This window comes from Homarus americanus, unplaced genomic scaffold, assembly GCF_018991925.1.
Source record: "Homarus americanus isolate GMGI-L3 unplaced genomic scaffold, GMGI_Hamer_2.0 scaffold5589, whole genome shotgun sequence".
NCBI lineage: Eukaryota > Metazoa > Arthropoda > Malacostraca > Decapoda > Nephropidae > Homarus > Homarus americanus.
Window position 1 is genome coordinate 3,864,953 of NW_024736650.1, and position 25,511 is coordinate 3,890,463.

At 37.0% G+C, this 25,511-nt stretch overlaps 2 protein-coding genes across 2 annotated transcripts; one reads left to right on the top strand and one right to left on the bottom strand.

Moving 5' to 3' along the window:
• Positions 1-280: 280 nt before the first annotated feature.
• Positions 281-15,903, bottom strand: LOC121872302 (transmembrane protein 192-like). Its single transcript, XM_042374999.1, has 7 exons — positions 15,805-15,903; positions 14,195-14,329; positions 11,698-11,811; positions 9,779-9,893; positions 8,323-8,487; positions 6,467-6,566; positions 281-2,461 (listed from the first exon to the last, which is right to left on the bottom strand). The coding sequence occupies exons 1-7, from the start codon at positions 15,829-15,831 to the stop codon at positions 2,338-2,340; spliced, it is 780 nt and encodes a 259-aa protein (XP_042230933.1). The 5' UTR covers positions 15,832-15,903; the 3' UTR covers positions 281-2,337.
• Positions 15,904-16,068: 165 nt separating this feature from the next.
• On the top strand, positions 16,069-25,176 carry LOC121872304 (40S ribosomal protein S3a-like). The gene is given in 6 exon segments (XM_042375001.1): positions 16,069-16,182; positions 16,363-16,466; positions 20,724-20,920; positions 22,296-22,599; positions 25,013-25,103; positions 25,105-25,176. Coding segments are annotated over 6 exon segments (810 nt in total). The 5' UTR covers positions 16,069-16,120; the 3' UTR covers positions 25,157-25,176.
• Positions 25,177-25,511: the final 335 nt, after the last annotated feature.

Below are 25,511 nucleotides of genomic sequence, written 5' to 3' on the forward strand. Positions count from 1 at the left end.
CCTCCACCCCCATTGTAATTCCCATCATCATCATCATCATCCAGGAGCCTTCTACATACACACCTCAAAGTAAGTGAACTTTTCTACCATTTTTGTTGAATTTAGGAAATTTTCGGTGAGCTGGAACCAATTACCCAAAACCCATTGAAACAATGGTTTCGTTAACGAACTTTCGGTTAACGAACGACCTTCTGGAACGGATTGAGTTCGTTAACCTAGGGGTCACTTATATATATATATATATATATATATATATATATATATATATATATATATATATATATATATATATATATATATATATATATATATATATACATATATATATATACACACACACACACTGTATAAAGATTGTTTTATTTTACAATTGCCAAGTGTAAAATATATCACGGGAATTTACAACAGCTCACCCACATATCTCTCTCTTTCACTCATAAACTTCATTCCATTTCTTACATACTTTCTCCTCTCACCTACATCTGCACACACTCCCTCCTTCACACACCAGCACCACCACCGACACCAGGCCATCTCACCTTGATCACAACACCATCTAGCTAATTCCTCATTATGCCACCACCACCAGCCCACCTGTAAAACATGCAGGCAATATTACTTGACCTCACCTATCACCTCACTTCACCAGGCTTCATGTGGGGTGTATGGGCAGAGCTACCTTAGGCCATATTCCCCCCGGCTTCAATCCACAGAGTGACATTTTGTATTGTGTCACTTCTGAGTAAATGAAGAACATTCAACACTATCCTTTCTAACAATGGTGATGTAAAATGAATGTCTTATGACTGTTTCATCAGTTTTTAGGTGTAAAACTGATACAATATGAAGGCTGCAGTAAGGTATACAGGATGTGTAAACCGCTGTAATGGATGGTCTTGGAGGTACCTCAGGTCGAAGCCACTTTTCATTACATTACATATTCACATTTACACAAATGTGTTTATGTAAACCTCTTATGGAGGCAACCTTGCACATGAATGGGGGTCTACTGTAATAATTTAATAATTATATAGTACATACAGGCTTGTGTACATTTCAATATTCAGTTTAGTGCTTATTATACATGTAAATAATGTCACTGTTACAGCATAGAAAATTATCCAAAATTTATGACTGAAGTGTATGCAACATGTGATCTGCACCACTGATAAACTATGTTGTGTGAACAAACAACTTTAGCCTTAACTTAACCCTTAGTTTCACAAGTGTGAGGATCTATTGCTAACACAACATAATCAATCACTGGCACTGGTTGATCAATCAATTAATGGCACAGTGGTGCAAACAGTCCAAAGTACAGATTAAATATTTGTCTGTTAGTGTGAAAACTATTACTGCCTAAGAAAAATTACAACTGATATACAAGATTGTACCGCAAGTGCTAAAAGGGACTTTCACAAGCTTGTATTATACCAAAAATGCATGGTTGTAAACATTTGTGTCAAATATGCTTTAAACTAGAAACACTTACCAATCTAGCATTTATGTCATGGCCCATCACAGAATATTATGGTATCCTTCTGGGTGAAAACATTTCTCTGTCATTTACATGATATGCGTATATCCAAACAGAAACTCTGAAAACTAATTCCAAATGGACTTGAAACCGACAAACTATGTCTGCAGATGCTGCAACAGTAGATACAATGAGTTTGACAAAAATTACTGGGGAATTTGCAAAAAACATTTGGGTTTTATAAGGAAGTTTCTTAAAACCACCACCAGAATAGTTTTCTATTAATTCTCCATAAGGCCATCATGGTGGTAAAGGACACTGAAAAAGCTTAACCACCAAAAAAGCTGCAAGTGTGTTTTGCATTAAGTAGTCACAACTAAGTACTGTAGTAACCTTTAGTTAAAATGAGTATGATTGTTATCAATATTGTCTCCTTTCCCAGAGACGTGCCAACAAATACCTTTTATCATTCAATAAAATATTCAACAGCTTTAATAAGTTCCATATTTTACATGAATTCATTAATCAGATCCCAAAGCATACGCATTACACAAAGAAGTACTGTACAATTGCCTTCCAAATCTAATACCTGTACTTCAAGATCTAAGTTTTGTAATTCACCTTATCTGTTTATAAGAATATAGAATTCAATCAAAACATACAAACCAAACTCTGGCAGGGATGAATCCCTGAACTATCAAGTTAATAGATAGATATAACAAGTATAATACTCATACACTAAACTGCTAGCTAGCATCAATCACATGCACGAAGTAGTTGCAAAACTAATGACACTACAAATAGAAAAAAACAGTAAACTAACTTTGAATGAATATTACACATGGAAGTCATGACAGTTTTTAAGCCTGATGAATTTGCTGAGATAGCAAGTAAACTTGCCGAGTCAAAACTGAGTTCCTGTGTCGAAGAACTTGAAGTAAGTCTGCCTGGCGTTCAAGAACCCGTTCAAGGTTACTTGGACCCCTGAAAAAAGGATAAATTGTTCAAAGATGCTAAACTGATTCTGAATATCACAATTTATGGGTGAATTCAGACAAGGCAACTATTAAATATTCTGACAAAATCTGAGGTGTTAAACCCCAAGGAAAACCTAGACAATCCACAGATTATTCCTAAATCTTCCTACTGCAATCAAATCCCTTAAAAAAGAGTATCAGAGGAAACAATTCCCACTTATAGCTGAAAGCAAATAAATTTTGATGCCATAACAGCTGAGTTTCATATGCAAAACCACCTGTCCATTGTTTTTATACCATAAATGAATCTTCCAGAACTACTTCAGTCAGTTCTAACCAACAAGAATACCCAACCATTAAGAGGAGAGAGAGGGTATCTGAGTTGCCTTGTCCAGATTTGGCAGTAAAATACAATTTCTATCATCAGTCCACCATTACTGCATTGGTAATCTTCTGTTCTAGGCAACTCATGTGCCTAAAACAACAAAGCAAAAGTGAGGAGGTTGTAAAAAATGCTGCTGAACTTAATGTGATAATGCACCCTGTTGTCATTATTCATGGGTACTATTAATGAATGCGAATGAAAAACTCGCATAACTTCAAAAGAAGAACTGATTCACTCAACAGTATTAACAAAATGGCAAGATCAAAGAAAATACCTGTACAATGTACTATAATGTACAGCTGAGGCCAGGGTTGAGGTAAGGCTGGGTGATCGGACGCAGACTAGTTCAGCAATGTGGTAACGAGGCACTACGATGGTGAGGTTCACATTCCACCACCACAACATTTCGAGACTCATAGCACACGAACACAGGAAGGAACTTATTACGAACTTTGACATTGTTGCCACACATAACAATGAAAAACTTTGCCCGGTCCCAAAACACTGGCTTGGAACCACTAGATGCGAGTCCTCGTATTACACATGAATCATCAGGGCAGCATATATAAAGGGTGGCCGGCGGACAAATTTCGTCAAGAGGGAATGAGCGGTCAGTCGACAAGGTGAGGCCTATACTTGTATAGATATTACCATAACCCTGTGAATATTATGGTCTCACACATACAAGGAATTCATATAGTCATGTTTACAATATTTAATGGTGTAGCAGTAACTACATTGGAATATTTTGGCTTGGAATGTTGCAATTCACATTAATCATGGTATCACCCAAACAATTTTTGTCTTGTCTGGAGCAGCAACTTTGCCGAAGACCTCGACCCTCAGCGTAAATGCCTGGCTGTGTGTCATCATTAGTGACTACTTCTTGGTCACTTGCCTTGTTTCCTGTCTACTACTGCTTTTAGTTTTTAAATTTCACTTCATAATGTCTCGGATTATGAAACTTATGGCACAGAGGTCACCAATGTAACAACTAGTTATGCATATGATTAATTTTTATTTTCCACCTGAATGATAAATATCTATGATGTTCTAATCATGGTGTTTGGTAACTTGGAGCTAATTTCCAATAGATATGGATATTCTGGCTGGAGGACGTGGGCTACGTCCACCTAACCCCGAGCCAATCGTCTGTAGGAGATAGCCAACAGAGCTCTGATAGTGGGTCACTGCTATGAATATTGATGGTAAATGTGCATCTTTGTGATGGGACTTACTCTTTGTCTGTAGTAGTGTCAAGATACTTTTAGTCCATCAACACATGATGTTTATCATTAATTATATTTCATAACTGGGCCGAGAACAGCCCAAGTTTCTAATGCCTCACTCCTAACTTGCTATTGTTATGTGTGCCAACAATGTTATGAATGAAATTTTGTTATGCAGGTGCATACCATGTCAAAATTCGTAAAAATTTCCTTCCAGGCTCGTGTGCTGTGAGTCTCGGAGTGTTGTGGTGGTGGAAAATCTGCGTCCGATCACCCAGCCTTACCTCAACCCTGGCCTCGGCGAACACCCAGCCAGGGGGTGTTGAAACTTTGGATTGTGACTGTACATAGACAAATAATTTTAAAATGACAAAGAATTTAGGCATCTACTTTCAAATGATGCCGACAACTGTTTTAAATTACTGCTGAAAAATTCAATATAGCTAAAAAAATAACAAAACCAGCACTACTGTCTTGCATATACGGTGAGGGAGGATGAATCCAACGTGCACTCCCAGTACAGACCTTCCTCAAGGTTCCATATACAGTATAGTAATAACTATTTTATTGAACTGATATATCACCCTTTTTTGTAATTCTGCAGAATCAAGTTTAGAATTTTTCAGAAATTTTAAAAACTCTCTGCCTATGTGTTATCTGTCATCATATCACCCAAATAACTCCAATATACTGTGCTGGACCACTTTAAATTGTTTAAGTCTAGTAAACAGTCTCTTTCTTAGGCCCTTGTGTGCAGAGGTCTCTCTGGGCTGAATAAAATTGTCTGGTGTTAGCCAAATAAGATATTAAAAGTGGCATGCAGGGGTTCATTGTTCTAATAAATTTTTTTTTTTCACATCTATACTTCACTTCACAACGTAATGAAATATCCAAAGACAGTAAACATGTTTCTAATGCATCACTTCATGAAATTAAGAAACTTTACTTAATGGTTACCAATCATGCGGAGAGAGAGAGAGGAAAAACTCTTAATTTTTCAAAGAAAAATGAAAGAAGGTACAGTACAGGGGGTCCTCGTTATCTGTGGCTATTTGAGACCAGAAAATCACCACCCACAGCGAATTCACTTAAAGTGTTGAATTTCTGGCCATAAGAAATAATGGAAACAGGTTTTGAATGGGACCATAAGATACTAAATGACACTCAAAAGGATTAATTTTATACCTATTATCATTTATACTCAGGAATCTGAAGAGCACGTGAGGACTTCTATCTCATACTCACCACTTTTCTTCTGATGAATAATGTCTAATTAACATCCAGTCCATAGCTGTTAAGCTTCCTTTTAAGGACAGCAATTGGTTTAGCATGAGCACTACACTTTAAACTCATGGCTAAAACAATAACAATGATATCAAAGAATGCACACAAAAAACAATAGAAAACCGAGGGGGTTTAAACACTATTTACTATGGGCAGTCACTTAGCTGACTCCGACACCAAGACATGTGTATGTGTGTGTGTATGCCACGACGTCACAACAGGGGAGAGAGCATTGGGCCGGGTGGGTGGCAAGCTGGCGACGTAGTTACAGCCCACTGTCTCCACGACCCCGTGCATATGTTCACTTCCCACACATCAACATCTATGCTCTTAATTTTTCTTATTTCATAGATCTACATTATATTTATTATATTTCTAAGCCACATTTGAGTAATGTAATGATTAATGCACAGCCTTTATATTTTCATTACATATAACAATGGTAACATGCCAGTTTTTTCCCTTCCCAGTGAGTCAAGCTACTGCTAAAACGAATTTTGACTTAATGTTAATACAGTACTGTAATTGCATTTTCTTGTTCAGATGAAAGGAATTGCACTGTATGGGGGTTGGGGATACGCAATGGTATAGCGGGAGATTTGAATCACACTCCGTTGAGACTTCTGTGCTCCCCGAAAATAATTCCTCATTTATGTGGGGACTTTTTACGTACAGTTCAACAATAATTTGGCCTCATATATGTAAAACCACATATATCGATGACTAAGAGAAAAAATTTATGGGTGTCTTAAATTATTATATTCTTATAAGGGGACACAGGAGTTGACAAATGAACTTTGACCAAGGTTATAAATAATGATGTCACTGGTCTGAGGATTCAATTTCTATACAAGTAAGAAGTAATTATTATAAAAAAAAAGAAAAAAAAAAGGCAGTTGTGTCTGATGCTAAAAGCCTCAAAGACACAGATAGATGTTGCCATTAAAACTTCTTGCCTGCCAGCTTACAGTGAGCCCCATTTATTGAAATAGCATTAAAAGCCATAATTGAGATTATTAATTATTAAAGTCTCACATTACAGAAACTATTCAACGATTTGTAAAGTATTATACTGTACATAATAATTCTTAAGGTACAATAACCATTTACTCACCTAACTCCAACATATGAATCTGGATGGGTGAATCTTAATGCCACGTCTTCTGCCAAGGTGTCCGGGGGAGCTTCTGCTATGTTGAATCGAACAACATCCACTGAGTGACAAAAAGGAAATCCCTAATGAATTAAGAAAACAAAAAGAATAGACTCGGTAAATTAGTACAGTATCATGTCTGTTCATCAGTTATTCAGGCAATCTTCATAATAAGCAACTGTATATGCTACCCATCAGAATCAACACACACAGACAACTATTTGGGTGTTAGTGTGAGAATTAATCATTATTATAGGAATCTTCCCATTTCTCTATATAATTCCTCCAGGAGTACCCCACTCACGAGTATATAACATGTAAGGGTTGGAGGAGGCTGGAGACATGATTAGCCTAGACTGGATCACTTATAATATGGATTGAAGGGTCAACAATGCATAAACGAGGATTTAGAAAGCCACACTCTTGTCTGGGAAATCAACTCTCCACACATTCCACTAAATTTGTCTCAAAAGCCCTCCCAGAGCTGGGCATTCTTAGTATGCAGTAGGATGTTACTATTATTAGTGAAGTCCAGTAAATATTGTTCATAATAAAGATAAAGTTAAATAAATGAAGGATATCAGTTTTTAGATAAACCGTATTAAAAATTTTGAAACATATAGGGGACCTGGTGGCAGTGATCAATTATCATTACTCTGGATTTACTGAAGAGGCTCTATTGCCAAGAGGCTAATCCATTCATTCACTCTCATACAGTCAGTTCTCCTATAATGCGTGTTTTCATAATGCAATTTGGTTATAAAGTGATGAATGTACAGTATTAGGGAACACATTTTTACAAGGCTGATATGAATCGGACATAACGCAATTGAGTAAATGTAACTACAGTAAGTAGAAACACCCGGTAAGCGGTTACGTGTGTGCCTCCGCGTAACATTACAAAAGATGAGTTGCTGCTCATGCACATCAGTCTTCATCTTTCACATGCATCACATGTGTTATCGTAGACTGTTCTTTACCGTAGTATTAACTTTACTGCTATTAATTAAAATGAGTGGTGAAGGTCTTATGCATTCTGATAGTGGTGGTAGTAGAAGTGAGGTGCAAATATAGCAATGCTAATAATTACTCTTGAACAAAAACTCTGTCGTCAGACTTACTCTACTCCATCACTCGTCTCAAGTAGCCATCTTCTTGTGGTAAGTGTTAAAGCATTTTTATAAGTGTATTTACATTTCTTATGGTTATATAAATATTTTGAATTAAAACAGTTTTTTCATTAAAAGTTTTAAGAGTCACACTCCACTACATATTATTTCATAATTTTCGTTTTCCATCCTCCTTCACAGTTACACCTTCTATCAATTAGCAACTTACTGTAGACTAACAAGCTGTTACACACAATTCCCCCCTTTCACGTTTTTATGATATTAATGAATGATATTATTAAACTAAAACACTGTTATTATAAAAGAACTCAATACATCTAACAGCAATGATATAAATTGTAAAGAAATTCGTTAGTTATAATGGATTTCTTGAACCTACTACCCCCTAGCCTAACCCTTTTATTCCCACTGAATCAATGGTTACTACAACACAATTTTTCTATAATGCGATATTCTTCAGGAATGCAACTACAGAGTTATAAGAGAACTGAGTGTACTCTTTATGCTATACAGTTGGTTGTCTCTCATACTCAAAGTACAAATGGTTCACTGAGTCACATTAGCTAACAGCAGCTCAGTGGTAGTCATGAAATTAAACTAAGTGTGAATGCTGAAACCAGGGTAGGTAAGATATCTTTCTACTACAGAGTGGTTATCTAAAAATGTGATATTCTTAAAGTACCTTACCTATGTGTTTGATGACAAAAGGTATGGCAAAGAAAATCTCCAGGAAAAAGATGATTTGCTGATAGGTGACAGGAGTGAGGGAGATCGCTAAGCTACACCTGGAAGAGCTGTTTCCAAGACAGTAGTCTTTCACCACGCTTCCCAACACTATTAAGATGACATTACCTGGAAGGAAGGGCATTTTTAATGACAAAAATGCAATATGTTGCACTTTGCAGTCACTCTACTAATTGTATGACTATTCTACTAATAAAATTAGTCAATCTATCTATCAACCTTATTCTCATTCAAACTAAATGATGTTAAGTATTTGCATCAAGCCTCACAAAAACTAAAATGAGGGACTGAACCATATATCCCCTTTTATAACTAAGCATGGAGAGAACAACTCATAAAAGAGCCAGTCAAAGGCTGGGGGCCAAGAAACCCAGGAAAGCACTGACTCATGGTGGCAGGGGCTTGCTTCCTATCACCCCTACAGCAATCATAACCCTAAAGAAAGTGAGTCAGAGAATCTGCAACTGCCCAAATGTTGGATGCTAATGAGTCATGACCATCAAACTGTGAATACCTGTATATTATGTAAGCTTCTTTTCATCAATTCAAGCTTAGTTGCAAAGCAGAAAACACGATCAACTTCACTTCCTCTGGGAAGAGGGTGGACTCAAAGTACAATAATTCATTCCAGGTTTGGAGCAAAGAAATAGAGCCCTGTGTCACACAGCCACAGACCACAAAACACTCTAGGAAGGAAATACTTGCAAGGTCTAGAAATATATGAACAAAGTGTGTTTTGATAAAAGGCAATACTGACTTTGTAATTAAGGAAACTTTACATCTGTAGCAAAACCTAACCACAATAACCTCAAACAAAAAGACCCAGGAACATGTAGAAACTTCACACATGGAACTGGAAGACAAAGGGCAAGGACACCCACCCCTCAACTAAAAACATGAGAAGGAAACAAAAGAGAAGTCAGAAGGAAAACCCAAACCTGCCAGACCAAAATGAAATCTCAAGTGTAAAAGTCCCTCTAAACTTTATTAATAGAGAATAAGAAGCATCCAAGGGAGAGGATGGAACAGATCTAATACCACTTACTCCTGTCCAGGTAATATGGATCTACTCTTGTCAAACCCTTATGAGGAATGGGTGATATACTGATAAGCAGTGATTATATAATTATCAACACTGCAAAGGAATTCACTGAAGGAAAAATTCCCTGATAAAGAATAAATGAAAATATTCTTGATCTGATATCCACTGAAATAGCTTCACTTTCCTTGCAATACATAAGAAAAGAGGCACTTAAGACTGGAGAATGTACAATACAAATGACAGATTACTGTTGCAGTGAAGAGAATACTTTTAAAACTCCAAACAACTTCACTAAGTGGGAAACATTAAGCTTGTTTATTGGAATTCATTGTACACTACATAAATGCACACACTTACCCCCACTAAGGATGTAAAATGTGATTCTATGCAGATGTCTTGTCGTGTTGTAAAAATCATGGTAGCCTAAGATGCGAGACTTCTTGTGCTCGGCTTTTATATACCAAGTCAACATCTGAAAAAAGGAAAAAAAATGGTTTACAGCCTACAGTATTTCCATGTTTTACTGCTCTTACACATGAATAGACTTAATTTTGTCTGTTATTGTTTTACCTGACAAAAGTCAGTTACCATAAACAATGAACAAGACCAAAATTTGCTATGGATTTACCAATTTTGCATCATAAATCACATATCAACCACAACTCAATTAATTTATAAGAATTGTAACAGTTGCTAAGGAAGCCAGGAGTGGGTGGAGCTCAATCATTTGATTAACTGCACATTGAACATAAGAGCCGACAAGCAATAGCAATGTGTAATTCAAGAATAAAATACTATACAGGTAGTCCCCGACTTACGACTGCTTGGACTTACGTCCATCGGTACTTACGACCTGCTCTGACCTTACGACCGCCGCAGTTTTGACCATTTTTTTTTCAAATGCCGCGCGCGTTTTCTATACCGAAACGTTTCCAGTTAATGTAGTCTCCATGTATAATTAGAAAATTATGGGGGGCCCCGTGTGCATTCAGCTGACTACATTAAAGGTAAGTGCTCAGTCACACTGTATCCATTCCTCATTATTTATTACTTTTACTGTACTGTATTTTATTGTAGATTTTTTTTTGATCTATGTTGGACTTACGACCATTCGGACTTACGACCTGGATTTGGGTCCCTAACCCCGTCGTAAGTTGGGGAGCACCTGTACTTGGATCTTGCATTAATGATAATTTCTATAATAAATTTTATTCCACTCTTAACAATGGAAAAAGATACTGTATATGCATCATGTTAATATTCATCTGTTTGAGGCTTCTGAGCTAAGTGTAAAATCTTTCCCCAACAACAATTAACCCTCTTGAGGTCTTTCAACACAGAAAATGTTGCTAAGCACTCCTGTCCTGGTGTGACCCCTCCCATTCAGCCGTATCTCACACTGAGATCACCCTCCCTGTAAGCAGCCTACCACACAATATTTTAAAGATTATTTGGTATATATTTATTGAGTAAGTCTTTATTTAAATTGCACAATAAAATTTTAAACCAAATAACAGGTCTTTCTCATGGAGTACACAACCCAATGTTTACTAACACGAACAAATTTTTCCCAATGCCAATGCGACCTGCGTCAAAAGACTGACAGTGGTTGAGATTTCTGACCCTGGCCAGGAATGCGAAATGGTTAAGATGATGTTGATAACAAACATGATAATATCAGAGTTGTGATAATAACTGTGTTTCTTTAAAAAAGACAGATTAAAAGAGTCTCTTCATCAGTACAGTACCTAAGACAGAATGAAACAAATATTAAACCCATCCAAACAGTATTAATCCTTAGTTATTGACTTACACCCTTCCACGCTGAACAAGGATTGTAGGACCCCATGCAATCTGCTAACCCCCCCTTCCAAGGAGTAACATACGGTACAGTTACTTAAAAACCATGAACACAAGTTTTTTAAAAGAATTATTTTAAGTTCAATGTCAAATGAAAATTCCTCAGGTTAGGTGTACATGAGTCGGTAAGAAAACTTAACCATTACCGGGTAGCTCATGAGGGTGCAGGGCATAAGGAGTAAAACAAATACAGTAGCTACAGTGTACAATAACTACCCCCTGTAAGTTTTTGTGGAGAAAACAAATCTGAATCATACACACATTTCATCAATACCCAGTTGATGTTACATGAAATTATAGCACAGGGTCCATATACTGTATAGACAGTGATACATATTTAAGTATATTACACTCATGAAGAAGATAACCATTCTACAGTAAAAGCAACAAATATTTCTTGGTTTTACACTACTTACCATGACAAAGCCCCATATGATAACATGGAGATACTGAAGTGCAGAGAAGGCATCTGTTCCTGTGTCCACACGATGCAATACAGGCACCAGAAATCCTCCAGCTGGCAGCACAATCTGATGATCATCATATACATATAGTATATTGAAATGTACTACAAAGCATTATTATAATGAACTTTACATTAATATTTTCCTTTGTAATAAGTACTGTCTCAAAAAACTGCATTGTACTGCAAAAATAATATCTAATACCTGTAGTGTGTAAAACAAATAACAAATCATAACCAAGTTGGCATTTCAGCTCAATGCATAGATACTGTACTGTACAGACTCTACATGCTAATATACAGTAGTACTATAAAGTACAGTATATAACTCATTAAATATTAAGTAGAATCTAAATGGAAGTGATGTACTTCTGGGGTACAAGGGTGTACTGTACTTTGGTCAAGCCATTCAAAGCTATGTAAACATGGCTTTGATAGATTTTTACCACTCTTTTAAAGCTTGTGCCCTTTTTTTAACTTTTTATAAACAACTATCAATGACTTCTAATAAGGCAACTGGTGCTCGAGTCCAAAGAAATTTAAAAGAACAAAAGGTATTTATTTGTAAGATAATATGAAGCATATCACTAAGACTGAGTCACAATAGTCAGTAAGTTAAGTAATGATGGACTTTGGAAACACTGTGGAACAAAGAGGCAAGGATGGTTCCTTACCACATAAGAAATACAGTATCTGTAGTAGGATTGTTCCCTATGTCTGGCAGACTCTTTACCCAGGTGACTTCTCATAATACAGCCTGCCTTATATCCCTCAGCCCCAGTTGGGAATATCAGGTAGGCTTATAATACATTATCTCTTCACACATTACTCTTCCCCTCTTTAACCTCCACAGGGCGGGACAAAAAGTGAAAGTGGATTTCATGGGCATGACTGCCAGTTAAAGACAGTGTGGATACATCATATTGTATACTAAGCCTTTGTTACACAAGGAGGCAGCATGGCCAGTACTGCAGTCAACTACATTCACTTCCCCAAGCTGTAAAAGTAGGGCGAGGATGTGTTAATATGGTGTTCTGTTACCTATGTAGAAGCCTGGTTGGTGTTGACCCTTCCCCCATTCATTTATTACTTTTTTACAGAAAAATACCAGTATGTTTTCTCCCTGTTAACAGTAAATAGATTGTCCATTTGAGATTAACTCAAAAGATAAAATAAAAATGGAAGAGGATATATTATAAACTGTGATAAAGTGTATCACACCTTACCATTCAGGAGTCAGTATAAACACTCAGGCAATGATTGGACGTAACATTTACATTCCAATGAAGCCAATTTGCTGACCTGCAACACTGGCTGGTGCACAGGGTCACCTCTGAGCTCAATAAAATCATCTGGCATTAGCCACATAGTGTTAAAATTTACATCCCTCTCATGAAGGGGTTACTGGAATAGTCTACTAACCCCTTGTGTATGGGGTCACCTCTGAGCTAAATAAAATGTTAAAAGTGACATCTCCCCAGAGTCTTAATAATGGTTCTATCTTGTCTTTGAATCCATCCAGTTATTGCCATAAATGCCTCCATAGACAGCTTATTCCATTCACCAACTGGGATAAGAAATACTTTCTAATGTTTAGTTTGAGCCACTGCTTAAAAATTTCATATTCATGCCCTTGTGTTGTCCCTGTATAGACCATAAAAAGGACACCTGGGCTATGATGACCTTTGAGTCCACATGTGATTTTGAAAATGTTGATCAAGTTGCTTCGTGTCCAATGTCACAGGCTTTGTTTTCACCCTTTCTTCATACCAGTCATCTTATATCATTTACATCACAATGATGACGGGTGGCCATGCCTGCACACAACACTCCAACTGTGACTGTACTGTACTAGAGCTTTATAGAGGGAGATGACACTGGACCTACTCTTGTCTTCAAAGTCCTCCTGATACTCTACGCCCACCACATGATTACCTCTTTTAACAATATTGACAATGTGATAACTACGTCTTGGTGATTTATGATTTGTAACCCCATAGTCTTTTTTTTACGTTTAGTATTGGCAATTACTTCACCTCCCAGTTCCCACTCCACCCTGTATTATTTAAAAAGAGACAACAGATGCTCTGATAATATTGTCATTGTGTTACTATAATCTATGAGATTATTCTATGCCCATAACTGTTGACAAGATTGATGTATTCAGTCAACAAAAACCCTGTAATCAATAAAGAGACCAGGCAAACACACCCAAAACAACCCACCTTATCTGGACTACAAGATTCCTGTAATTTGGTAGTCTCCTCTATCTGCTCCTCTTAAATGCCGCCCATATACTGTACTGTATATACTGTACTGTATATATCTTATCAATAGATTTGTCTTGAATCACATTTCCTCTCTTAAAGAAAGATGATCAGAAAACTAGAAAAGTGGCTACATAGTACAGCACATTATATTACATACTTAGGTTAAAAGTGATGACTTACCAACAACAAGAGCTTAGCGTAAAGTGCAGGGATGACAGGCAGAGGGTAGTGATGGTGTTCCTGTCCAACAATTAGCTGTTCTTGATCTCCAGCAGCTGTATTTATGCTTACATCTCCCCCAACCACCACTGAGCCCTTTCAAAGAAGAAGCGACATACTATATTAGGATATGTCTGAGAAGCAGAGTTTAGTACCTTACCTAACTACTTAAGACAGGGGGCTAACCCTATGCCATATTAAAGAGAAAGTATACTTATTTTGATATCTGGTCCTAATGAAAGCAACTTTGTTGACGCGTTATGGTGTAATTTTATGTTTTTGGTGCATGTGAGAGTATACTCGGAGAGTGGATCATTAGTAAACAAAGTGAGTAGGTGACAAGTGCTTCCGTATAAGATAACATGAGAATAAAACACATCCAATATCTCAGTTATTTGACATTTACGAGGTAAGTGTCAAAGAAGAAAAGTCATAGAATTATTAGATCTATAGATTGCAAATGTCAAAATCCCTGAATGAGATAGTAAAACATAACTAAAAAAAAAATGAACGCAGTAGATATTTTGCAGTTTTGTTCGTAGCTAATGGCCAATTAACCAATCACAGTGCACTCACAGTAAGATAGCATTAATAGAGCTTAGCCAGTCATGGCAAAATATCCACTACATTCTTTTATCCAAGCTTGTGAGACCTCACTTGGATTATGCAGTTCAATTCTGGTCACTGTACTACAGAATGGATATAGGATCCCAAGAGAGAATTCAGAGGAAAATGACAAGACTAATCCTAGGCATTAGGAACCTTGAGTACAGGTTAAAGCATCTTAATTTGTACTCCCTCGAGAGATGTAGAGTGAGGGGCGATATGACAGAGGTGTATAAATGGAAGTCGGGGCGAAACGAAGGTGATATAACAAAGGTACTCAAACTATCCAACCAGGAGTGAACTCGTAGCAATGGTTTTGAATTAGACAAATTTAGATTTAGGTAAACACTGGTTTGGAAATAGAGTAGTGGAAGAGTGGAACAAGTTACCAAACATCATTAACTTGAGTACGCTGGATAGCTTCAAGCATAGGTTGGAGGATATATGAGCAATAGTGGTTGGGTGTAAATGGGACTGCCCAGTATGGGCCAATAGGCCCACTGCAGTTTCCTCCATTCATGTGTTCTTAAGCCCATACGTAATAAAGGATTCTCCAATAACTTTTTCCAAATATTTTGGTTGGTAAAGTTTTACTTTCAGACAACACGGAAATCTTAGAAGTTTTATCTTTGCAATCGCAAATGGCTTAACCTAACCCCCCCCCCCCCTTCCAGCATATTTGAGTGGTTTGCCAGGGAAACGTCAGTGTCTTAGAATTGTCTAAACTAACGATTCCAACAGTTAAATTCATAAGATTCCCGGATGACCGATTCTAAGAGAACACCCTTTTGTTTAGCTGTAAACGCTGGCATAAGAATTAGTTATCACCCAATTTGTGTTGGACTAATCTCTGATGGATTAACACCCCCTTCGTCCTAGGACATTAATTAATGTCTACCTGCGCATAAAAACGTAATACAAACCACAAAACTGAGTACTACATAAAAAGCTAACTATATACTAACATGTGAATTAGTTTGTTCCTCGGACATTATTTCACATCACAATAATATAAGAGATAAAGCCAACAGTCGTCCCCGGCCTCAGCAACACTGTCAGACAAGTTACAACCAAAACAAACCTTAACTATCAACATGAAAAATATAAACACTAATAAACCACATATAATTAAAAAGATCTTACAATATAATAAAATAACAAAATTATATTAGTAAATATTACTTTTAAATTAAAATTATTCAAAAATAAAGAGAGAGGATAAGGAAGTGAACCAAGGTGCCAGTCTACACACAGCCTCTCCTCTACACGCTCCCACCAGTCATGGCTGTCGGGAAGAACAAGGGCCTTAACAAATCGGGCAAGAAGGGGTCTAAGAAGAAGGTGTAAGTTAATTTAACATTGATAAAGATATACCTAAGATATGTCTCTATATAATGTTATGATGTATTAATGGATAAGGTGTGTGAGTAATTGGATGAAGTTTGATAAATATGTCTAATTCTAGGCAGACGTGAGAGAAGTGGCATTTGAAACCCTCAAGTTTTGACGATTTTTGTTTTCAGTATTGACCCCTTCACCCGCAAGGACTGGTATGATGTCAAGTCCCCTGCACTCTTCTTTAACAGAAATGTTGGCAAGACCCTCGTTAACAGAACTCAGGGCACAAGTAAGTAATGAAGATGGTAATTATAACTTACACATGATCAAAGATACATGCAAGCCGGTGTGCTTATTAACAGTTACGTCCTTCAGTGTTAATGATATTTATGTTATTTGGGTGTAAAGTATCCAGTGTGGGAATTGGTAAAAAAAATATATCGTAACTTAACTGTTGCTGAACTAACATTTGGTGTAGTGGTTTGTATATACACAATTCCTGACCAAGGATAACTTCAGTTACTGTACTGGTGCACACGTAAATTGTGTGGTGGTATTGTAGTACTGTACAGTAAAGCATGTTTCCTTCACTTTCACTACTTCATGTGTGATATCTAAACTTGCATTCCCTAGAAAGACGAAGAGTGCGTGGCGGTCCGACTAATTACCCAAATGTAACCGCAATGAAGTCAAATAATGGTCCTACATGAATAAATCGGGTTACCAATTACTTCTCGACTAGTATTTGGTGTCACAAAGTAAAAAAAATTGGAAAACGTAATTTAATTTGAGTTAATATATTGGTGTCACAAAGTAAAAAAAAAAATAAAACAAATAATTAACAAAGTAAAGACACCAAATAATAATCAGATTCAAACATATGACAGCAAAGGGTGTTTACTGGGGAGTGAATACACTGATTTATTACAAGTTATTGATAATTTTTACAATGGTTGGGACTGGGCTGTTCTTATAGCGATCAGTTCGTGCACTATGGGCTGGATGCGGTTGTGGTGTCGAACAGCAATTCTCGGATAGGGATCTCAGGTGGTAGTAGGAGCCGGTGTCGAGGATGGTGTAGAAGCTTCTTACCAAATTTGCAGATGAGGTCGTGGTGATGGTCAGTGAGAGTCGAAAGGGTCAGTGTGTTGAGCGCTTCTTGATATGTGGAGTAGGAAGGGGAGAGAATAATCTTGCATGCCCTCTTTTGCACTTTTCTAGGTGTTTACGTTGTGTGGCATTTAGGGAGGAAGACCAGGTAGGGGAGGCATAGGTGAGCTTGGGAAGTATGAATGTTGAGTAAACACTGAGGAGCTCGTGTGCAGGAACTCCGAGGGACTTGAGTCGGCGGAGGAGGTGGAGACGGAAACTGGAGGATTTGACAACTTCACTGACGTGTGGTTTCCAATTTAGTTTGTTGTCTATGGTGACGCCGAGGAGCTTTGTGGAATCTACAACCTGGAGTGTGTTCGGACCTAGGGTAATGGAAGGAGGTGGGACAATGTAGGAGGAGAGGTTGATGTGCATAACCATGGTCTTGGTATGGTTGGTGTTGACATGGTTGTTGGTGGCCCAGTTTTGGAGACTGACAAATCCTGAGCGGTATGGTTGGGAGCAAGATTGTTGGCCTTTGATCCCAATGGTGGAATCAAATGCGACGCATATTTCCAGCGAGCAGGGGGTTTCTCTTGAGGCATCATTGATGAGCATAAGGAAGCAGTGGTCCATCTTGGTGCCTTGGGGGCGCCACAGGTGAGTGACTGAAAGGTGGGGAGACAGCCCCTCCGGGCGTGCAGCTTGGCGTCGGTCACTGAGGAAGTCTGTAAGCCATGGTATAAGACTTCTCCGAAGCCCGAGGTCAATAGCTTTGTTGATGATTATATTGTGGTCGACTAGGTCGAACGCTTTAGTGAAATCAATGAAGGCGACAGGGGAGTGAGTAATTACCCAAATGTAGTCGCAATGAAGTCAAATGATGGTCGTACAAGCGTAAATCGGGCTGTGAATCACTTCTCGATTATTATTTGGTGTCATAAAGTCACAAAAAATTGGTAAACTTAATTTAATCCGAGTTGTGTTAGGTTAGGTTAGGTACATGCACTCGATCTATTAACTCAGATTAAATTAAGTTTACCAATTTTTTGTGGCTTCGTGACACCAAATACTAGTCGAGAAGTGATTGGCAGTCCGATTTCTTCATGTAGGACCATTATTTGACTTCATTGCGGTTACATTTGGGTAATTAGTCGGACCCGTGCGGGGAGATATGATAGAAGTATTTAAGTGGGTGAAAGGAGTCAATAAAGGGGATATAGATAAATTTCTTATAATATCTGAGCAGGATAGGACTCGGAGCAACGGATTTAAATTGGATAAGTTTAGGAGGGAGATAGGAAGAAACTGGTTCACAAATAGGGTGGTGGACGAGTGGAACAAGCTTAGCAACTTTGTAGTAAGTGCTGGAACTCTGGAAAGTTTCAAAAGGAGGCCAGATAGATTCATGGATGATAGAGAGTAGTAGTAACTCTCGACAGGAGCTGCCATGCACAGGCCAACCGGCCTATTGCAGACTCCTTATTTTCTTATGTATGTTCATATGTTCTTACTGTGGTTAATATTCATTGGTAAAGGTGTAGATAAAGGCTACCACCAGAAGGAATTGTCCAAATTGGTTGGAAATTTTTTCGACACTAATATATTAAACACAAATGAAAACGACAATGCATAGAACCTGACCTAACATACCCAACCTAGGGTATGTTAGGTCAGGTTCTATGCATTATCGTGTTAATTTATGTGTTAAACAACTTGCCTTAATATTGAGGTTAATATACATCAGCAATGGCAAGGAGGAATTCGTGGAAGTGTTCACCATCATTTATAGGAAACGTCTCTTGAAGAGGGATTCAGCGAGATAAAAAAAATGACGCCAGTAGGAGAATTGTGAAACGGGAAAGAGTAAATAAAAATAAAATTCTTAAAATCATAATAGAAAGTTGTGGTTTCTTTTAATATACTTAAAATCATCAAAACAATAAGTACATCAAAAAAACAAAAACTTCTAGTGGTAGTCGTTATCTTCACCTTCACCTATTCATTGAATGGCTGAGGCAAAATTTTGTACTTGCGTAGGTTAGGTTTCAACAGCGATTTGGAAGTTGAAATTGACATTAGAATACGTATTTTGGTGTGTGTATTTTAGGTCAGATTTGGGTGAAACAACTCAATAAGCCCCCCCCTCCCCCCCAAAACTCTTCTCAACAAAAAGGGGGGTCACAGCCATTAAATGAATATTTACTGCTGCAGTACCTGTATCCTGTGCCTATAAATAATTCCCCTACCTGAAATTTTTGAGTAATACTTAAGGAATTTTTATGTTCAAGATCATCGGAGGGAGATGGCAAACATGGCCTGGACATGTACACCATGAACAGTCTTTAGGACGTATTCTTTTCATAAAGAAATTTATTTTAGATTAGTAGGTTATGTAAGTTTTCATTATTTTATGAACTGAATTATAAAATGTATATCCTTAAAAAAAAATTGGTTCTTCGCTGGAAATTCGTGGCTGGGCAAAATGAAGGCAGTGCCATGATAAGTTTGGCTGGAGAAGTCGTGTATTCTGATGTGTAATAGTCCTTAGGTTAGGTACATGTGAGTATAGTCAGTACTGGCATATATTCACTATTCTCATGTTCCTCTTATTAAAGTAAACTAAATTTTATTAATTTTATTGGTCTTTAACTGACATAAACAGTACAGTACTATAGTGTATAAGGACAGACCTTGGTATATTGTGTTGGTAATTTTTCATGGTTTCTTAAATGTATTTGATTTTTATATGCTTCTGGTTTTATAAATTATGACCTTTAACGTTAATGACATGATTTAGAACAGTGTCTTGTCATTAATCATTTATGCCAAGCTTTTCTCCAACCCTACAATTTTCAAGATCAGTTGATGAAAATTGGTTGCTGGGCTTAGACCTTTAGATTTCTTTGGAAAAATTAATTCTATGGACATTTTGTCATGTGTTTATATATATATATATATATATATATATATATATATATATATATATATATATATATATATATATATATATATATATCCACAATGAAAACGTGGATAAGATAAATCTTGATAAAATCACGGAAAATGGAAACACGGTGTAGCTTTCGTCTTTATTCAAGACATCTTCAGAAACAACTGAAGATGTCAAGATATATATATATATATATATATATATATATATATATATATATATATATATATATATATATATATATATATATATATATATATATATATATATATATATATATATATATATATACTTGATAAAATATTGATATTGTGGGGGGGTATGAACTGTCTCATAAATTGGGTACGGCTTGACATGTGATGGGTACAAGTTGTCCAGCAAACCCCTTTTTTATACCAGATTTCTGTAAGTATTTTCTTCACCTGAGGTTCAATGTGAAGAGTTTTTTTTGGTAAAGGATATCTAGGAAATATTGTACTTAATAATTATGTTTCTCTGCAGAGATTGCCTCAGAAGGCCTGAAGGGTCGTGTGTTTGAAGTGTCCCTTGCTGACCTTCAGAATGAAGCAGATGCTGAAAGAAGTTTCCGTAAGTTCCGCCTTATTGCAGAAGAAGTACAAGGCAAGAATGTTCTCTGCAACTTCCATGGATTTAATTTGACAACTGATAAGCTTCGTTCCATGGTTAAGAAATGGCAGGTGAGTATTCTATTATTTGTGTGAAAGTTCATATAATGTAATATGTCCTTCATGTCCTGCCCCCAAGCTCTGCTCTTCTCCGCACTTGACTTAATTGATCTTCATTCTCTCCACATTCCCAAATCGTCTTGGCATACCTCGGCACAAAACCTTGTAAATACTGTACTCTTAATACCCATCTGGTGTCTTGGCTATGAACAGGATTTCCTATCTTTGTCTTACCTAATCTATACATGATTTTGAATGTTTCATGGGTCGGAAAAAAAGTTGCGTTGGCTTGACCTTAGCCAACTGGCAATTAATTTTCAATCCCTGCATGCATACTTGTTTAGTATAATTTAGAACTGTTCAGTGTCATATTGTGTAAATGTTGGTAGGTGCACTTTAGAAATTCCTCTTGGTGAATCCTTCCTTTATAAACGTGTCACATCATAGAGTGGCTTGGGTAACTTAACAGTGGCTCAAGTTGTTCAGTGATGGTAGTGACTACAAAGGAAGGAGATCAATGATCGTCCATATATATGCTCCTCCAGGACCTCTTTCTTAATGTCCAGTTGGTGTGAGTGAAAAATGGAAGATACAGATTTTGCATTGTTTAGAGAGTACAGTATATCAATAACTAATGATTATTATTATTGTTTTATTTATTTTTTAAGTTAGATAAAAATGGTAGAAAATTGTTCTTACCAGTGTAAATTCTTCTAAGCTTCTTTTTTCCATCTCTTTATCAACATAACTTCATGTGAATGTACTGTGGGTGGCAGCAAATGGAGCATGAAATCATTAATTGGTAGTTCATTGATAGAAAGTGTAGCTTTGATGAGTGAAGGGTAGGATGAGAAATTGGTTGTGCTTAGTAAGATTAAAATGGCGAGCACTAGTTGAAAGAACAGTGGCTAAAAAAAGAAAAGTACAGATTGATCAAAAAAAATTTAAGAGAAATGAGAAAGATTGCAAAATAACCAAGGAGGTAAGACAGATGGAAAGATTTTTAGAAAGTTTTTAAAGGAGATTTAAGAACTTATATTGGAAGTAAATGGCTGAGGAAACCAGAAAACAAACATGTGGAAAATGCGGTTTAGGGTGAAATAGGAAATACATTGCAAAAATAAATTGGAAATAGGGAGGGTATGTTCAGCAGATGTTACAGATGAGATAGAATCTTAATTATCCTGTTCAGGACCGGGGATTGAAGTGACAAATTGAGGAAAATACCAGAAGAGGTGAGGCTGGTTATAAACTTAAGAATGGTGTGGTTCAAGGGGTGGATGGAAGGAAAGGGACACCTCTCTAGTATATACACTCCTTCATTCATTCATTCATTAACAGTGTGGTATTTATGTGATGCTATTTAATAATCTAATTTTGTTTACAGACTTGCATTGAGGCCAATACAGATGTCAAGACAACTGATGGCTACATCCTTCGTGTTTTCTGCATTGGGTTCACTGAAAAGGTTACAAGCCAAACCAGGAAGACCGCCTATGCCCAACACACTCAAGTAAAGAACATCCGCAAGAAAATGGTGGATATCATCACTCGTGCTGTAGCCAGTAGCGAACTAAAGGAAGTTGTCAACAAGCTCATCCCCGATTCAATGGCTGATGATATTCGCAAGGCTTGTAACCTTATTTATCCCCTGAAGGAAGTACATATTCGCAAGGTAAGTCTTTTAACCTGTTTACCTTTGAAAAACATGGTATGATAAAAAAGGATCATTATAATGTACACTCGCCCAAAAATATGTGCAGGATTTTGTGCTATACAATATGACATAACGACGAAGGATTTTGATAACTCTACCGAGACAATTCGTAGTGTTCGTTTTGAAATTCATCGGACCCCACATTGAGATACTTTTTGGAACGAGTGTACATTAGTTAAGAGAAATGGGGGGTGGGATTTCAATAATGTTTTTTTATTCCTAGTTTTGATACTCACACCATGGGGATATTAATGTTCATGGTCAGATCTTCCAAAAATATGAAATTTTTGTCCATCATTGTCAACACATTAGCACTTGGCACCCAGTCTTCTTTTACACTTATGGCATAATGTTAGGTAGAAAAGAATTTGTCCAGTCTGCAGATTTCCAATTGATGATTTGCTCATACAACACAACTGAATTTTAGTACAATATATTATCTATAAAATTCACTTAAATCTGCACCTCCTGCTGTATGATCCAATGGAAAATACACCAATATTGAGTATTCTTATGGGGGAATCGTGATATAAATAAAATTATATTCAAGCTTCTGGTACATACATTAAATATCGCAAGTAATATTTCTAAATGTTAAAAGACAAGTGAAGAAAGTTCAGTTGCAATAGCAGTACAGGGGTATAAATAATGTTTGCCTCTCGTGTAACAAGGATGGCAGGCAGAGGCCACCTAAGCGTGAATTTGTTTAAGGTGTAGAAACTGACGCCAACACAACAATCAAGCCCTGGGTTAACGAGTTGCATGACCCAGTGTCAAGGAATAGTCCTAGAAGACAGGAAAACTCATCTGCACTGGCTAACCATTACCCTGAAACACGGTCCACAAATCAATTAACTCCGGGTCCCCAATTATTGCTAGGTAGACACAGGCAAATAGCGAAAAAACTTGCCCATAGGTTCACCTTGCCCGGGGATCAACCGGTTCTGCTCGCTTGAGAGGTGAGCATGCTGACCATTACACACAGGTCGCCATCACTAGCAGTATAGAGCATTGACTACAACCACCTGGTGTTAAACTCCTCACCTCTGCAAGCATCTTTTGACTTTTCTCATATTTCACCTTTTTTTTACCACTTGTAGGGGCTCAATGAGGGCCAAGTGTAAAAATAAATTATCACCCTCTATATCATGGTGAAGAAAGATAATGTGAGGAGGTACATTAATAATTATGAACAATGCAATGTAGAAGAAATGAATACTTCAGTTAAGCCACCCAAACACAAATCGAGCTTGTTTTCATCACTCCTGTAAAATTCGACTAACATTCTATTAAAAATACTAACAAACTCATTCGCTAGCTCTTACCATTTCTTTTATAAGTTGCCCTCCAGAGCAGTGTCATCTGTAAGAGCTAAGTCTCCTCTCATTTGAATCCTGTATCCCTTTCAGTCAAACTTTCATCTCTGCCCAATAAATTTATCTCATACATTTTCAGTGTTTTGTATGGGAGGTTTTTCATTCTCATTTCCTAGATGTTAATATCCTATTTGAATTGTCATTGTAAAATGTCTCAACCTAAATAACTTCCATTTTAAGAAATATAATTAATGCAATAATAGACTGACATGGGATTTTGTCTTCTTGGGCAACCTTGCCTTCGTTGGGTGTTTTGTTTACCATTAATTGTAACTGAACCGGTTTCAATACATCCTACATGTACAGTATATTATAAATTTTATTGCATCATGCAATTGATGCTGTTAAAGGAAGATGGTACATGCAAAATATTTCAAATAACAGGAAACCTTTAATAAGGATGTATTTTAGCTTTTGTGTGGTGCTTTGTAAGTCATTATCTTCAATTTTTAGATGTGGGATATATATCATCAGTAGGTCTTGCTACCATGGGAGAGAAGTAATTGACCAAGAATTGGTCAATTATCCAAACTTTGTCCAGGAATTATCACAACTCATCAAAATTTGTGGTTGCCAAGTCACTTCATGATGGTGAATTCAGTAAATAGAGAAACAAGATTATAAACATTGAAAAGAACAAGTTATAAGTGCAAGTCACCTAGAAACCAATAATTAAACTACTACAGAATTGTGAAGGTGTGCAATGATCCGTCAGTTATACGCTACATGCCTAGAACTTTTTTCTGGTCGGGATCAAGAGCTAAAATGATGTTTGTGAGGGGGAAATGGTGGTGTTCCATAATTTTATGCAAACATTGTAATTTTTACCTTTGAGTATTTGTGGTCAGTCCAACAACAACTTAAAATTTATAAGGTTTTTTATTAAAATTAATTAAGGTGTCTACAATGCATTGGCTTTACTAAACTGATTTATAATCAGTGCTCTTTCTTCTATAGGAGTATGGTATTCAGCACTTGGTTCTAATATTCAAATTTCTTCCTCAGGTCAAGGTTCTGAAAAGCCACGATTTGACCTGGGAAAGTTGCTCGAGATGCACGGCGAGAGTGGGAAATCCGCTGCCACCACTGGTGAGGATGTTGGTCAAGGTGGACCGCCCTGACAATTATGAACCACCTGTTCAATCCAAGGTCTAAATAAATGTAAAGAGTTTGAATCAGAGTATCATTCAAGATATCCAATGTAGATAAAACAACAATGTTAGACCTGGCACAGTACAGTAGAACCTCGTTAAGCCCAAAAAAATAAAAAATAAACCATCAGGTATAATTTTCAAACAACTCATCCTGAGACAAATGAGCTCCAATTCAGATTTCCTGTTATCCACTTGCTATGGGGCATAGTTCAGGATACTCATGGTGGCACTGATAGATTTATTTGCAAGCTCATATGAGCTGTGTGCCCATTGTGTGATTCCTTTTCTGCATTATTTTACCATCGATTATTGGCTGCAATGGCCCTTAAGCGGCTATAAAATAAAGCAATCATAAA